We start from the raw sequence: 16,552 nt of genomic DNA, 5'->3' as shown, positions 1-16,552 counted from the left end.
CACCGGTGAAGATCTCCTGCTCAGCACAGCCAAGGTGGGTCCTCATGGACTTCTATCCCCAGAGCACTGAGTCTGCTTTCGCCTGGGGCGCTTTGCTACAATCCTGTGTATCCTAAAGTGTCAGAAGAAAGAACAGTGATGATAAGAACTGTGGGAGAGGGACAGGTTTTGATTTCAATTACCTGCTCCTCTACCTACAACGGCTTTCCTTGGATTGTATTATAACGAACGCTCAGCCACGTGGGAGCAGAGTCTATGCATGGTTTTGAGTATATTACAGGTCTCCAGCCCAGCACTTGGCCAAGAAGATGGACGTGTATTGCTGAATGAATACAGTTGCGAGGGAAGATAGGACAGGTTCGGGAATGTATTTGAAATGGGGGCTCTCCTGGAGCTGTCCCGACAGGAGGTCATCATACATAGGCACCTTCCTCACCTGCCAGGCCCTTTACTCCTGAAGACCTTCCCACAGAGCCCCTCAGCCAGGACCCACCTGATCCCAGGGCTCTCCCACGTCACATCTCAGCAGCTGCTCTCACTTCTTTTCTCATTTTGGCCCCTTTGACTGTCCTAATGTGTGGCTCTGCACTCTCGGTCTCAGGGGACACCTCGGATTCCCTCAGGGATCCAAAGTCAGAATATTAGATCCTATGGACCTGAAGTTTCACGATGGGACTGAATTTAGGAATCAGTCACCACATGGAGAAACACCGCTCTGCATGACTGTCATAATGGGGGAGGGGGTTTCCCTTGAACAATCTATGTTAAAATCCATGGCATAAAAGAAGCATGTTTTCCTTGCAATGAGCATCCCTACTAAATTGAGCCATTTCTCTCATGAGGTTCTATAAGGCCTGACGCACAGCATGAGGAACAGAGGGAAGTGATACTGTGCTATAATGCGATATATAATGGTGTGATACTTCTAAACATTGTTATTAGCCAGTTGGGCTAGAATTATTTTTAAAAGAACATTGTTTGAATATGACCCTTTAAATTAGTCGTGTTTCCATGAAATTCAGAAGATGGTGGTGAATTCATCCATTTCCTTCTCGGCATTCATTGAGATGCTCCTGTTTTTTCTCCTCACACTCTTAATGGAATGGAGTACAGTCATGCATTTTTCTAGGGTGAAGCCATCGTGCATTCCAGGAATCTTTCCCACTTGTTCATGGTGGGCAATTCTTCTTACACAGATGGATATGAGTGGCTAGTATATAGGTACATTTCTGCCCTTTCTGCCTCAGCTCAGCCTTCCTGAGCCCTGGTAGGGTGGCCGGTGATGGCCAGGACACAACACTGAACCACAGAGGTTTCTGCCTTCTCATTAGCCATGATCATTGTTCTTACTAACCCCTGATGCTTGATTTACACAGTCATGACTGTCAGACAGACTTGCACTCACCCGTTCCCCACCTCGTGTCTCACTCTCCACTCGTTCCTTCTGGGAGTCATTCACTTCTTCCTTCATTCCACCCGTCCTCACTCTCAGTGACAGCCTGACAGCGGCAAACTGTCTGAGTCTCTTGGATCTGAACACAATGTTATTTTGCTTTTACTCCTCAGTCATGGCTGAGAAGGAAAAATATATGGACATTCCTGTGATGTGTCCCTTCACATCTGAGATGTCTTTCTGAAGTCATGAAGTCAGTGGCAGCCTGGCCTCGCACAAAGGTGGCTCACTTGGACCACTGGGCCCTGGCTGGGCTGAGAAGCATCCGTGCAGATGGGGCACTGCCCTTGGAGGGGCATCAGCAGGGCCCTCGCGGGTCAGGGGGCAGGGGAGGGGAAAAAGTGGCAAGAGCCTCTCCTGTGGTTTCCATGGGGAGCAACAGGGAGGCAGGACTAGCAGGTGGGAGGAATCGGCATCTCTGGGTGGAGGGGCTGCCCCTACTTGTCTGTCCCGGCCCTGGGTGTGCTCACTGGCATCTTCTACTGTCTCTAGGAACTGACTAGCCCTGGGAGGGGCAGCCCCTCCAGGGTCAGTGGACCCAGAAGTCAAAGTGCCAGAAAACACACAATAAAAAACGGCTAGCACTCATGTCCAAACCACAGGCCTCCTCCGTTTCCGCATCCATGGAGTGTGGGATTGGTCTCAGTGGCACTCCAAGGCCCAGCCCTGCACTCTCAGAGTCCAGCCAGCTCCCAGGACCTCCCCAGATTCTGGTCCTAACCGTCTGGGGTCAGCAAGGCAGCCATGCCAATACCCAGCCCTGCAGCTCAGGCATTTCAAGGCCAGCGGGTCACCTGGGGCCTCTGTGGCACATGAGAGCAGGCCGTGGTGGGGCTGCTGGCTCAGCCTCCAGGACGGACTTCACAAAATGGCCAGGGGGCTCTGGGCTGGAATAATGCAGGCTTGTTTGCCAAGGGGAAGGACGGGGGTAACCGAGTCAGAGCACAGACTGCCAGTGCCTGGAGAACCATGCTGAGGCCCAGCGCCGACGGGGTCGGCAACTGGGAGGGCGCATCCTGCCGGGATCCTGTGAGATGGTGGCTGGTGATTAATGCTGAAGCTCACACTGCCCAGAAGGCTTCTGGAAATAAACATGCTCTCATAAACACAGGAACATCCTGAGAAGACAGTCAAACGAGGCTGCGAGACAAACGCGGGGCACGCGGCCCACCGCCCATCAGAAAGCACCCCTCACACCCACTCCCCTTGTCACCACGGCTGCCTGGCCTGTCAGTGGTGACAGCGAGTGGCCTGCTTTCCTGACCGCTTGGCCAGTGGCCAAAAGTCAGGGCTGAGGTTGGCACTTGTTCACCAGTGCTGTCCAGGGGACAGCAGGTGCCACAGAAGGATCTGCGGGGCCTCCTTGTGTCTGGCCAGAGGGACAAGATCTGCAGAGGGGTGTGGGGGTGCTGATCCTGCACCCAGGAAGTACACTGGCTAACTGGCCATCCTTTCCTGGAATCCCTGAGAACCAGCAAGATGGGGACCTTGACATTGGGGGCCGGACTGAGCCACCCCATGTCTCTTCTGAGTCTTGTCTTTCTGCCTGTCCTCCTGACAAGGTGGCGCTCTGAGCATTTTCATCTGGAGACAGGAAGACAGAGGCTCACAGGGGCAAAGTGACCTGCCCAAGGCCACACAGCCACAGCCAGGAGGGGCTCAGACTCCATGTCCAGCCCCTTCCCACTGGGACATGGCCTGTAGCTGCAGAAGGCCCCAGCTGCAGCCCACAGAGGGTTCTCGGGAGTCATTCTGACTCCAGAACCAGGGAGAGCAGGAGAGCCCCAGGCCCCACATCTGCAACTGATAGCTACTGATAAAAAAAAAAAAAAAAAAAAAAAAAAAATAGGCATATCCAGAGCGGCCCAGGGCCAGAGTATCGTTCTTGAAGGCAGAAGGTGAGTCAGCTGGCCTCCTTCTTGCCAGGGTGGGTGGGATCCTGGTCCTCAGCCCCTGACACAGCACTGGTGGATTTGGGGGACCCCGCAGCCCTTAAAACAAGCTCCTGGACCCCCTTGCCAGTCACTTGGCATACCTTCTCCCTTCTGGCTGCCAGGATTTCTTCAATATTCCTCTTCCCATCCAGGTCCGAGAACCACCCCAGGTTGTCGAGGGTGGTGTGGTGGGTCTGGCAGCCAGGACAGGTCACAATGACCACACCCTGGTGATAGGCAAGCTTGGAGATATGCTTGGAGTACCTAGTCCCACAGCCAATGCAGGTGAAGACTAGCTGGTAGTGCGCGGGCGCGGGTCCCTTGTCGGAGCTGGAGGGACGCCAGCCCCAGCCCCAGCCCCAGGCCCGCCTTCTCCCTGCAGCCTCCAGGCAGGCACCGAGCCCCCAGTAGCCACCTCAGGCCAAGCCTCCAGTAGTCGCGCGCCTCTCAACAGTCTCAGCAGGCGGCTCAGCGCTGTCCACAGCAGCCCGCCCGCAGGCCCCACCCGCCACGATCTGCGCAGCGGAGACCGACCCCCGCCCCTGCTCTCCCCGCGCGGCAGAGGCCGCCTCCGGACCAGACTGTCCAGCCGCAGCCGAAATCGCCCCCCGCCCCATGCCCCGGCTCGACGGCGCGGCAGAGAACGACCCCCGACCCGGCTCTCCCCGCCCCAGCCTCTCCCCGCCATGCTGAGGCCGCCCCGCCCGCTCTCCCCGCCCCAGATCACCCCGCACAGCAATGACCGCCCCAACCGGTCTCTCTGCTCCTGGCCCAGCCCTTCCCCTGCCCCTACTCCGCAGATTTCTCCCCTCCTCTTCTGGCCCTCCCCGCACAGCCCATACCGCCCCTCCCACCCGACCCAAGCTCTGAGCTTGACCCAGGCCACGCCTTCGACCCCTTGGAAGCAGGCTTCCCTAGGCTGTTGCTTTAAAGATGGTTTTGAAGGAAAAAAAAGGAAAAACAGAAAAGAACATAAATACAAAACAGAAACACACTCATACAAATAGAAAACAAACTTGTGGTTGCCAACGGGGAGGGGCGTGGGACGGGACAGACTGGGAGTTGGAAATGTGCACACACTGACAGGCAGATGCAGAATAGATGAACAACGTTATACTGTATAGCACAGGGAAATACATACAAGATCTTGTGGTAGCTCACAGCCAAAGACATTGTTCCAATGAATAGGTGTATGTTCATGTATCACTGAAAAATTGTGCTCTCCACGGGAAATTGACAAAATTATAAAGAAAGATTCATTAATTGCCCAAATACCTGTCTATATAAATCAACCTTTTGAAATAAAATACCAAAAAGTGGAGGGGGAAATAAAAGCTGCGGATTATTTCCATAGCATCCCGGTGTGTTTGACGACGTGGAGTGACCCTATTTGTTCCTTCAGCGAGCATTCGTTGAACGCCTCCTATGCGCCTGATACTGTGCCTGGTGCCCAAGAAATCTTCCCTGTCCTGAAAAAGCGTACAGTCGGACATGGAAATGAGCAGCTACAGCAGCGTATGAGCAGTTCTGTCATACTCACCCGGGCCCCGCTAGTTCAGACATGATCACAATTTGGGGAAGGACTGAGATAAGGACTGCATTCGTGGTAGTCTAGAAAGCATGTCGTCTAAGCAAACTGAAAGACAGAGCATTAAGCATTCCTCCACCTAAAAGTACAAATGGCTTCAAGGGCCCTAAGAGCATCCATTGACATGCTACAGCAGTGAAGGCAGAATCCACTTTAAGGAGCAGAGAACACAGAAAACACTCACCTTACAAGGGCAAACCTCTGACTGCCCCGTTGCCATCCCACTTGAGGGAGTGGGACCTATAGGAAGGAAAAGTGACCTGAAAGTAAAAAGGTAAGTGGTAATATGATAAGGCTGAGAAAGGGCCAAATGAGCAGCCGTGGCAATGACACAGTAGCTTCTGTGAATCAGTGTCATGTGAGCTGCCTGAACATGTAAACCGCAATATCTCAGTGGCTTAATACAATCCCGGGCTTTTCTTCACTTGCGTAACGTCCAAAATGGGTTTATCTTCCTTGGTGGGTAGCTTTTCTCCTAGCCAGAGTTCGGGTTCCAGGTTCTATTTATCCGCTGAATCGATCATCTTCGACATATGGCTTCTCAGCTCTCAAGGACGTGAAGGAGTACGTATGGGAGATCTTTATGGGCTGCGCTGAAGTTCACATGCCACCGTTAGACCTCAACACCTGACCAAGCCCGACTGCGAGGGAGGCCGGGAAATGGAGTCCAGCTGCATCTGTGCCCACGAACAGGAGGCAGTGACCTTGGTAAGCAGCTAGGCCAGAGCGCCACACGGAGCTAGAGGTAGAGGCCAGCTCCCTGTGGGTGGGCACCCTCTCTCGGCCTCACCTTGCTATCTCTGATGCCGAGTTGAGAATCATGGGCCCCCTGGTCATGAGGTCCCTACTGTCATTTGCTCCATGCCATGCTGCCCGTGGCCTTGCTCTCTCTCACGTCCCCAGTGTATTCCATCAGAGCACTTATTACTTCCTGATTACATCCTTCCTTGTCATTCAGTTTACTCGCTGGCCTTCCTCCTACCTGGACGGAACCTCCATGAAGGCAAGGAAGCAGCCAACGAGATGGTCACGCCACTCTAGTGATGTCAGCCACCATCTGCCCATCTGTCCCTGGGTCACTGCATATCCAGCTGGAGAAGTTCAGCGTGCCAGACTGTGTAATCAGAGAAGTGGACAGTTTTCCTGCTCCCAGGACTGTGCTACTGAGTGTGCACAGTGGACACAGGCTGTCTATAATCCCAGTTCCAGCCCTGCTACCTGCATGGCCTTGACTCATGAGCTCTAAACTTCCAGCAAGGGCCTCAGACTTTCTCATTCGGTTTGCTTTAGAAAACTGAAACCCTCAGACCTCAGGATGCTCTTGCCCATTTCTCCTGTGTGGGGACAGTTTCCTACTGGGCGACACAGAGTGTGACCACTGGTTTACACACACACACACACACACACACACACACACACACACACACAAAGACACACACACAAAAAGACACCCGTGTAAAATGACATTGAATAAGAATTATCACGTCACATCATAAGAGGAACAGCCGTGGAGGAGGAAGTCAGAGGAAGATAACTTGGGTCGCAGGCAACACCTCCAGGTGACATCACTCTCCACTTTTTTAGGCCTTATTCCACTTGCACCTGAGGACGTCCCTAGAAGTACTTGCTAGAATCATTCCCACTGTGCAGCTGGGGAGACACACCGGCCTGGACACACACCAGGACTTCCCCAGGATGGAGAACAGGTAAGAATGAGGAGTGGAGTCTGGAAGCCAGGGCGTCTCCTCAAAGCTGCATGCAGACCCTCCCCGGCAGCTCTAGAGACGGCGGGGCTGCTATAACTGTGCAAGATGCGGGTTTGCGTGGAGGAGGGCGTGAGCAGGCAAGCGGCCCAGAGGGCAGTGTGTGGAGGTGTTGTCTGAGGAGGGGGTTCCAGGAAGTGGACCCCAGGAAGTGACATCACATCCTTCACAGTCCCCAACCGAAATGGAACCTGGTTACCAGGCACCCACATTCTAACGACAGCTCCAGAGCCAGTGCACTTGGCTGGAGACAGTTGAAGACACAGGATGTTCTCCTCTTGTTTCCCGGTCTCCCGGGGCTTCTCCGCCAGGAAGCCCTGGACTGCGAGGTTCTTCGGTGGCTGTAGGCGTCTGTGGAACCCTCCACCCAGGCGCCTGTGGCCTATTTTGAGGAGGTCACCTAAGGTAACGCAGGGTGGCCTGGAGAAGGCCAGTCTGGGACCGGCCTCCGTTGGGGGCCCTCCCTGGGCAGGCCCACTTTCCCTCATCTCCATGTCGCTGAAGAGGGACTTGAGAGGAGGTGTCCCCTCTGGGCAGGAATGGCTTGTTGAACACTTGGTAACCTGGTGGTCCTGTCATGGCCGCACCCAAGGACAGGGCTGAGAAGGGGGAAAGAGGACTCCTGAGGGGCATCTTCTCTGTGTCAATGGGAATACAAGGCTCCCACTTTGTCAGCTTTTCTGCCCCTGAAGGAGGTCTGTGCAGACAGTGGTGGATGTGTGTCACGACTGGAGATGACTTATGGGTCGGAGAACCAGACAGGGCTCTGAGGCTCCTGCCTGGCCTCTGGGCACTGTATTTACAGGACTCAACACACGGGACGGGACAGGACCTGGTCCATGGAGATCCCCGCTCCACCTCCCTGCAGGAGGCGCAGGTGCCCCACGACAGCAGCAGAGCCCAGGACGCGCTGAGGGTGAGTGCGAGCGAGGAGACTCCACACCCAGGAAGCCCCGGGCCCCACTGCTGCCCCGCTTCTCCCCTGGGCTGCCTCTTAAGGGAGCTGCTGGCAAAGGGTTCTGATGCCCCGTCTCCACCATCTGCCGTCACAACCCAGGCCCTGCCTTGGCCAGATGCAAAGTCAGTGCCCAAATATGAGTCCGAATCTCAGAAAGAGACTCGGACAGAACTTCAGTATATGTAAAGTCACGGGTGTTTCTGCATTTTTCTTCATGTTGTCCTGTTTCTTCTCCATCCCAACGTGTCCACATTAACCTGAAGATCCTGAGCCCTCCCACCCCAGGCTCAGCCGCTGTGTTCTCATCCCTAGAATGGGATGTTGTGACCCGCAGGCACGGGGATGAAGTGGTGCGTGCAGGGAGGGGCCGGCACTGCGGTGCTGACACAGGGATCTGAGACACTGATGCATTTCACCATCGCCCTTCGCCCCTGGTACTGGTGGTGCTGAGAATCTTGGATCTGCTCAGGGCTCCCCTGTTCCACCTCAGGCACAAGAGCTTGAGGCTTGAGGATTCGGTCTAACCTCCAGCCCCAAGTGCCTGGGGGTCCCCGGTGCTGCCTCTGACTCACGTCTCTCCTCTTTCCACCCCAGGGGGGAGCTGGACCATCAGGGAGCAGGGATGAGGCCTACAGGGCGTGGAGCCTCCAGCGACACAGGCTGGAGAAGCTGGTGGCAAAGCTGGTGCCTGCCGTCCTGGGCGGCCACCCCTCCTATGTGAACACATTTCTGGGCAGTTATCGAACATTTGCCACCGCCCAGCAGGTGCTGGACCATCTGTTCCGAAGGTGAGCACTCTGTCTTCATGGGACATTGGGGACCTGGCCACCTACCAGCAGTGCCATGAGGCATTGTTCCTCTACCTCTTTAAGCCTCAGTTTCCCCTCTGCACACTGGGGTCAAGAGAGGATCAGGCCCTAGGAGGGTAGGAACAGAGGGAGACCTTCATGGAAGGTGCTCTCCGGGGACCTGGCTCACGGAAAGGGCAGCTGGCAGGGCTGTGGTTGTGCGAATTTGTCGTTGTCCTCCTGCCCAAGAGCTAGCGTCTGCCTCCTGTGTCACTGGGACTTTGGCCTTGGGTGGAACTGTTTTCCCATTTCAAAGGGGATCTGTGACGCCATTAGCTGTCCCTGTCCTGGGAGAGTGAGAGCAGGGATCCCTGGGAGGGACAAGTGGGGTCCCAGGCCCACTCAGATGTGCGCTGTGGGGCCGGGTGGGCTCACTCACTCATTCCCCCAATGTATAGGAAGGGCCCCCAGGGACAGGGGCTTTTCTAGGAACAACCATCATTTAATGCATCGAGCAGACATCAGCCCTGCCCTCCAGGGCTTCCATTCTCTCGGGTGTCACACTGTCACACTAGACAGCACATCCAGCTCGTGTGCTCGGGACAGTCCATGTGATGCCTTCCTGCTCTCCTCTAGATACGGATGCATCCTCCCTTTTACTGAGGAGGACGGGGGACCCCTGCACCAGCTGAAACAGTGAGTCTCTTGGATTGAAGCGGGAAGGACTCCTTCCCCAAACAGTGTGTGAAGCTCTGGGCTCTCTGGTTGGGCAGAGGTGGGCGGAATCCTGGATCCCACATATCCTGCGAGTCTGGCTTGAGAGCAGAAGTCCTAGGGCTTCCCCTGGCAAAGAGGAGACGAGACCCAGAGAGCTGTGGGTGGGACTGTGGCACTGTGAGGGGCATCTGGGAGGTCAGAGGACAGAGTCAAAACTGAAGAAAACCCACAACCATCCCCTATCCATCCCATCCCTGCCCTCATGCACTTTGGGAGGCACAGAACACAAGGGGTGGAGAGCATCCTGCCCACCATCAAGTGGAGCCTCAATGATGGGGACTCAGCTGCTGCTCAGGGGACCCAGTGAGCCTCAGGGGACAGCTGAGCCCATCCTGATGATGCTGAGTGGCAGGGGCAGAAGGAGACCCAGGCGGGGTCCCTGGAGGATTCTGCAGCCAGCAGGTGCAGGAGCTAAAGTCTGAGGAGTGTGCAGGCCCGTGGGCAGCCTGGAAGGCCGACACAGCCTGTCTGTTCCCTCCTGGCTCAGGCACTCATAGAGCAGCTCCCGTGTCCCTTAGAGGGCAGTGCCCAGAGCGCACAGCCTGCCTGTCCTCTCAGAGGTGCCATCCAGTGGGGAGGGGCAGGGAGAGGGACATAGCAGTGTGACAGGTGTCCCTGAAGCGGTGGACAGGTGGTCACACCATTGAGCCAGGGCTGTCCCTTCAGAAGGCTGGTAGCAGCGCGTCCTCTGTGTCCAAGCCCGCCTCTGCCCACACTGCCAGCTGAGATGGGACATGGAGCAGAGCCGGCCTCTGGATGGGCAGGAGCCAAAGGCAAAAAGGCCCAGGTCCCCGCAGAGCTACCCTGGGAGCCCAACGTGGTAGGAAAGGCCAAGCCTCTGACTCTGGTGTCCCCCTGACTAACCCCAGGGCCATGGCCTCCATCCTGGGCACCTGGCTGCTCCAATTCCCAGACGATTTCCACCAGCCTCCAGAATTCCCATGCCTTAAGACCATTGTCACTTACATAGAGCTCAGCATGGCTGGCTCAGACCTGGAGCAGCAGGCCCACCTCCTCCTGACACAGCTGGAGCAACTGGAGCTCCCAGAGGCAGACAGTGATGGTGAGGAGGATGCAGGGTGGGGGATCTGTTGGGTGGGCGGGGGGAAGGCACTGGACCACACAGAGCAGAGTCTGGGAAGACTCCCTGGGGGTGGAATCATGGAGTGAGATTTGATTGAGTAGCAGTGAGGGCTCCCCTGGCTTTGGGAGACACGTGGGAAAGCAGTCCTATTGATAAGAGTTTCCCTTCTTGGAGCTACAGCACCAGCTCCAGAACCCGCTGGGGAAACCCCTCTGCATGGAGAGCCAGCTCCAGCTCTCCTGCCTGCGACAGCGCCAGAGCCAGAGTCAGACACAGAGCCAGAGCAGAGGGACGTGCTGTAAGTATCAGTCAGGCTCTGCTGCCTCCCGTCGCCTTCAGGGCCGGGACGCCCACTGTTCTTGAGGTGTCTGTGATTTACAATTCCGGATGATTCTTAGAGGTGATAACATATTCCTTGCGGCCTGTTGTGTCTGTGTTTTATTCTTAATATAAACATCAAAGTGCCCTACATGCCTCTGTTTGGATAGACTCACTCCTCTGCACCAGACACACAGGGCGGGGATGTGGACAAGTGACCCCAGCACGTTCCCACTCTCTCCCTGCAGGTCCTGTGAGGCAGCGGCCTCCTCTCTCTTGTCTGCTGTGGACCCAGGGCCCAGCTCAGGGCCTCCATCAACACTCCCTGAGACCCCACCCTTGGTAAGTGGCCGGTCATGTCATGATCAAGACAAGGACTTAGAAGGCAACCCCAAATTTTGATCTTAGAGGATTGGTTTTTGTCCAGCAGTAAGACTGATGTTGTGTTTGTGTGAATGTTGCCTGTTTGTCCGACATCCATGGAGCCAGCAGCTCACATGCCATTCCCCATACGGCCACCAGAGGGAGGGGTGTCACTGCTTCTGAGAAACACTGTTCCATTCCAAAGTGCTCCTTCCCAATTTAGCCCTCCTCAGAACATGTTTTAGAGAGTGAGGATTTCTTTAAGCTATAGAGGTTTGGTTTTTTTCTTCAATCTCGTTTCAGGTCTAAGCTCAAACAGAAGTTGGCCACTGAGTGGAAGTTGTCCCTTGGGATACACAGACATGTGTTATTCTGTGTCCAGCCCCCATCTGCGTCCACCTCTGTCCCTTCCTCTCTCCCTACAGCCGTCTGTGTTTGTAAATATCTATTTAAATAAAAGACTTTGACAATCAGTGCAATGTAGTAGAGATATTTTAATTCATGTTGCCTTGTGTGCGTGTGATGTAGATTTGGGTAGAAAGAGGTCTGCTCACAGGACAGTGGGGTTGTCCCTGAATCCCTAGGAGACAATTAAAGTGGGGCAGCAGGTCTCAGTGGGAGTCACTCACCGGGGAAGATCTCCTGCTCAGCACAGCCAAGGTGGGTCCTCATGGACTTCTATCCCCAGAGCACTGAGTCTGCTTTCGCCTGGGGCGCTTTGCTACAATCCTGTGTATCCTAAAGTGTCAGAAGAAAGAACAGTGATGATAAGAACTGTGGGAGAGGGACAGGTTTTGATTTCAATTACCTGCTCCTCTACCTACAACGGCTTTCCTTGGATTGTATTATAACGAACGCTCAGCCACGTGGGAGCAGAGTCTATGCATGGTTTTGAGTATATTACAGGTCTCCAGCCCAGCACTTGGCCAAGAAGATGGACGTGTATTGCTGAATGAATACAGTTGCGAGGGAAGATAGGACAGGTTCGGGAATGTATTTGAAATGGGGGCTCTCCTGGAGCTGTCCCGACAGGAGGTCATCATACATAGGCACCTTCCTCACCTGCCAGGCCCTTTACTCCTGAAGACCTTCCCACAGAGCCCCTCAGCCAGGACCCACCTGATCCCAGGGCTCTCCCACGTCACATCTCAGCAGCTGCTCTCACTTCTTTTCTCATTTTGGCCCCTTTGACTGTCCTAATGTGTGGCTCTGCACTCTCGGTCTCAGGGGACACCTCGGATTCCCTCAGGGATCCAAAGTCAGAATATTAGATCCTATGGACCTGAAGTTTCACGATGGGACTGAATTTAGGAATCAGTCACCACATGGAGAAACACCGCTCTGCATGACTGTCATAATGGGGGAGGGGGTTTCCCTTGAATAATCTATGTTAAAATCCATGGCATAAAAGAAGCATGTTTTCCTTGCAATGAGCATCCCTACTAAATTGAGCCATTTCTCTCATGAGGTTCTATAAGGCCTGACGCACAGCATGAGGAACAGAGGGAAGTGATACTGTGCTATAATGCGATATATAATGGTGTGATACTTCTAAACATTGTTATTAGCCAGTTGGGCTAGAATTATTTTTAAAAGAACATTGTTTGAATATGACCCTTTAAATTAGTCGTGTTTCCATGAAATTCAGAAGATGGTGGTGAATTCATCCATTTCCTTCTCGGCATTCATTGAGATGCTCCTGTTTTTTCTCCTCACACTCTTAATGGAATGGAGTACAGTCATGCATTTTTCTAGGGTGAAGCCATCGTGCATTCCAGGAATCTTTCCCACTTGTTCATGGTGGGCAATTCTTCTTACACAGATGGATATGAGTGGCTAGTATATAGGTACATTTCTGCCCTTTCTGCCTCAGCTCAGCCTTCCTGAGCCCTGGTAGGGTGGCCGGTGATGGCCAGGACACAACACTGAACCACAGAGGTTTCTGCCTTCTCATTAGCCATGATCATTGTTCTTACTAACCCCTGATGCTTGATTTACACAGTCATGACTGTCAGACAGACTTGCACTCACCCGTTCCCCACCTCGTGTCTCACTCTCCACTCGTTCCTTCTGGGAGTCATTCACTTCTTCCTTCATTCCACCCGTCCTCACTCTCAGTGACAGCCTGACAGCGGCAAACTGTCTGAGTCTCTTGGATCTGAACACAATGTTATTTTGCTTTTACTCCTCAGTCATGGCTGAGAAGGAAAAATATATGGACATTCCTGTGATGTGTCCCTTCACATCTGAGATGTCTTTCTGAAGTCATGAAGTCAGTGGCAGCCTGGCCTCGCACAAAGGTGGCTCACTTGGACCACTGGGCCCTGGCTGGGCTGAGAAGCATCCGTGCAGATGGGGCACTGCCCTTGGAGGGGCATCAGCAGGGCCCTCGCGGGTCAGGGGGCAGGGGAGGGGAAAAAGTGGCAAGAGCCTCTCCTGTGGTTTCCATGGGGAGCAACAGGGAGGCAGGACTAGCAGGTGGGAGGAATCGGCATCTCTGGGTGGAGGGGCTGCCCCTACTTGTCTGTCCCGGCCCTGGGTGTGCTCACTGGCATCTTCTACTGTCTCTAGGAACTGACTAGCCCTGGGAGGGGCAGCCCCTCCAGGGTCAGTGGACCCAGAAGTCAAAGTGCCAGAAAACACACAATAAAAAACGGCTAGCACTCATGTCCAAACCACAGGCCTCCTCCGTTTCCGCATCCATGGAGTGTGGGATTGGTCTCAGTGGCACTCCAAGGCCCAGCCCTGCACTCTCAGAGTCCAGCCAGCTCCCAGGACCTCCCCAGATTCTGGTCCTAACCGTCTGGGGTCAGCAAGGCAGCCATGCCAATACCCAGCCCTGCAGCTCAGGCATTTCAAGGCCAGCGGGTCACCTGGGGCCTCTGTGGCACATGAGAGCAGGCCGTGGTGGGGCTGCTGGCTCAGCCTCCAGGACGGACTTCACAAAATGGCCAGGGGGCTCTGGGCTGGAATAATGCAGGCTTGTTTGCCAAGGGGAAGGACGGGGGTAACCGAGTCAGAGCACAGACTGCCAGTGCCTGGAGAACCATGCTGAGGCCCAGCGCCGACGGGGTCGGCAACTGGGAGGGCGCATCCTGCCGGGATCCTGTGAGATGGTGGCTGGTGATTAATGCTGAAGCTCACACTGCCCAGAAGGCTTCTGGAAATAAACATGCTCTCATAAACACAGGAACATCCTGAGAAGACAGTCAAACGAGGCTGCGAGACAAACGCGGGGCACGCGGCCCACCGCCCATCAGAAAGCACCCCTCACACCCACTCCCCTTGTCACCACGGCTGCCTGGCCTGTCAGTGGTGACAGCGAGTGGCCTGCTTTCCTGACCGCTTGGCCAGTGGCCAAAAGTCAGGGCTGAGGTTGGCACTTGTTCACCAGTGCTGTCCAGGGGACAGCAGGTGCCACAGAAGGATCTGCGGGGCCTCCTTGTGTCTGGCCAGAGGGACAAGATCTGCAGAGGGGTGTGGGGGTGCTGATCCTGCACCCAGGAAGTACACTGGCTAACTGGCCATCCTTTCCTGGAATCCCTGAGAACCAGCAAGATGGGGACCTTGACATTGGGGGCCGGACTGAGCCACCCCATGTCTCTTCTGAGTCTTGTCTTTCTGCCTGTCCTCCTGACAAGGTGGCGCTCTGAGCATTTTCATCTGGAGACAGGAAGACAGAGGCTCACAGGGGCAAAGTGACCTGCCCAAGGCCACACAGCCACAGCCAGGAGGGGCTCAGACTCCATGTCCAGCCCCTTCCCACTGGGACATGGCCTGTAGCTGCAGAAGGCCCCAGCTGCAGCCCACAGAGGGTTCTCGGGAGTCATTCTGACTCCAGAACCAGGGAGAGCAGGAGAGCCCCAGGCCCCACATCTGCAACTGATAGCTACTGATAAAAAAAAAAAAAAAAAAAAAAAAATAGGCATATCCAGAGCGGCCCAGGGCCAGAGTATCGTTCTTGAAGGCAGAAGGTGAGTCAGCTGGCCTCCTTCTTGCCAGGGTGGGTGGGATCCTGGTCCTCAGCCCCTGACACAGCACTGGTGGATTTGGGGGACCCCGCAGCCCTTAAAACAAGCTCCTGGACCCCCTTGCCAGTCACTTGGCATACCTTCTCCCTTCTGGCTGCCAGGATTTCTTCAATATTCCTCTTCCCATCCAGGTCCGAGAACCACCCCAGGTTGTCGAGGGTGGTGTGGTGGGTCTGGCAGCCAGGACAGGTCACAATGACCACACCCTGGTGATAGGCAAGCTTGGAGATATGCTTGGAGTACCTAGTCCCACAGCCAATGCAGGTGAAGACTAGCTGGTAGTGCGCGGGCGCGGGTCCCTTGTCGGAGCTGGAGGGACGCCAGCCCCAGCCCCAGCCCCAGGCCCGCCTTCTCCCTGCAGCCTCCAGGCAGGCACCGAGCCCCCAGTAGCCACCTCAGGCCAAGCCTCCAGTAGTCGCGCGCCTCTCAACAGTCCTCGGCAGGCGGCTCAGCGCTGTCCACAGCAGCCCGCCCGCAGGCCCCACCCGCCACGATCTGCGCAGCGGAGACCGACCCCCGCCCCTGCTCTCCCCGCGCGGCAGAGGCCGCCTCCGGACCAGACTGTCCAGCCGCAGCCGAAATCGCCCCCCGCCCCATGCCCCGGCTCGACGGCGCGGCCGAGAACGACCCCAGACCCGGCTCTCCCCGCGCCCCGGCTCTCCCCGCGCGGCAGAGGCCGCCTATGGACCACACTGTGCAGATGCAGCCGAGATCGCCCCTCGCCCCACAAGCCCCGGCTTTCCCGGCACGGCCGAGAATGACCCCCGCCCAGGCTCTCCCCGCCCCAGCTCTCACCGCCCGGCCGAGGACGCCCCCCACCCCGGCTGTCCCGCCGCAGCCGAGATCACCCCCCGCCCCATGCCCCGGCTCGACGGCGCGGCAGAGAACGACCCCTGACCCGGCTCTCCCCGCCACACCTCTCCCCCGCCTGGCTGAGGCCGCCCCGGCCCCGGCTCTCCCCGCCCCAGATCTCCCCGCCCAGCCGAGGCCGCCCCAACCGGGCTCTCTGCTCCTGGCCCAGCCCTTCCCCTGCCCCTGCTCCGCAGATTTCTCCCCTCCTCTTCTGGCCCTCCCCGCAGGCCCATACCGCCCCTCCCACCCGACCCAAGCTCCGAGCTCGGCCCAGGCCACGCCTTCGACCCCTTGGAAGCAGGCTTCCCTAGGCTGTTGCTTTAAAGATGGTTTTGAAGGAAAAAAAAGGAAAAACAGAAAAGAACATAAATACAAAACAGAAACAGACTCATACAAATAGAAAACAAACTTGTGGTTGCCAACGGGGAGGGGCGTGGGACGGGACAGACTGGGAGTTGGAAATGTGCACACACTGACAGGCAGATGCAGAATAGATGAACAACGTTATACTGTATAGCACAGGGAAATACATACAAGATCTTGTGGTAGCTCACAGCCAAAGGCATTGTTCCAATGAATAGGTGTATGTTCATGTATCACTGAAAAATTGTGCTCTCCACGGGAAATTGACAAAAATTATAAA

The 16,552-nt window shown here is 55.6% G+C and overlaps 1 protein-coding gene and 1 long non-coding RNA gene across 7 annotated transcripts in view; one reads left to right on the top strand and one right to left on the bottom strand.

The window, feature by feature from the left end:
• The window catches only part of LOC116667242, a 37,827-nt gene extending 22,073 nt beyond the window's left edge, over positions 1 to 15,754 (bottom strand). Inside the window, exons 1-2 of one of the 3 annotated variants that reach the window (XR_004324056.1) lie at positions 1,406 to 4,035; positions 4 to 112 (exon numbers count right to left, since the gene is read on the bottom strand). This is a non-coding gene — a long non-coding RNA (uncharacterized LOC116667242). Of the gene's footprint in view, positions 1 to 3; positions 4,036 to 11,655 lie in introns of those variants that run through there. The other 2 variants (XR_004324054.1, XR_004324055.1) reach the window with 2 other exon arrangements.
• LOC116667238 (ral guanine nucleotide dissociation stimulator-like) lies at positions 6,180 to 11,499 on the top strand. 4 transcript variants are annotated; one of them, XM_032491718.1, is made up of 8 exons: positions 6,180 to 6,681; positions 6,911 to 7,143; positions 7,544 to 7,654; positions 8,291 to 8,484; positions 9,121 to 9,180; positions 10,131 to 10,324; positions 10,526 to 10,643; positions 10,912 to 11,306. In XM_032491718.1, the coding sequence occupies exons 2-8, from the start codon at positions 7,006 to 7,008 to the stop codon at positions 11,063 to 11,065; spliced, it is 969 nt and encodes a 322-aa protein (XP_032347609.1). In that variant the 5' UTR covers positions 6,180 to 6,681; positions 6,911 to 7,005; the 3' UTR covers positions 11,066 to 11,306. The 4 variants fall into 4 exon arrangements, with proteins under 4 accessions (XP_032347609.1, XP_032347608.1, XP_032347606.1 ...); XM_032491717.1 differs by lacking the exon at positions 6,180 to 6,681 and having other exon boundaries at positions 6,701 to 7,143; XM_032491715.1 differs by lacking the exons at positions 6,180 to 6,681; positions 6,911 to 7,143 and adding an exon at positions 11,330 to 11,499 and having other exon boundaries at positions 7,194 to 7,654; positions 10,912 to 11,005.
• Positions 15,755 to 16,552: the final 798 nt, after the last annotated feature.

This window comes from Camelus ferus, chromosome 11 (assembly GCF_009834535.1).
Source record: "Camelus ferus isolate YT-003-E chromosome 11, BCGSAC_Cfer_1.0, whole genome shotgun sequence".
NCBI lineage: Eukaryota > Metazoa > Chordata > Mammalia > Artiodactyla > Camelidae > Camelus > Camelus ferus.
The sequence above is the reverse complement of the archived record's forward strand: the minus strand, read 5'-3'. Positions and strand labels throughout refer to the sequence as shown.

Bases quoted from the DNA above. Each gene is read 5' to 3' on its own strand.
- LOC116667238 (XM_032491714.1), top strand. From the start codon at position 7,316: ATGGCCGCACCCAAGGACAGGGCTGAGAAGGGGGAAAGAGGACTCCTG. The intron at 9,181-10,130 runs GTGAGTCTCTTG...GACTAACCCCAG, and splicing joins CCCCTGCACCAGCTGAAACA to GGCCATGGCCTCCATCCTGG. The intron at 10,325-10,525 runs GTGAGGAGGATG...TTGGAGCTACAG, and splicing joins CCCAGAGGCAGACAGTGATG to CACCAGCTCCAGAACCCGCT.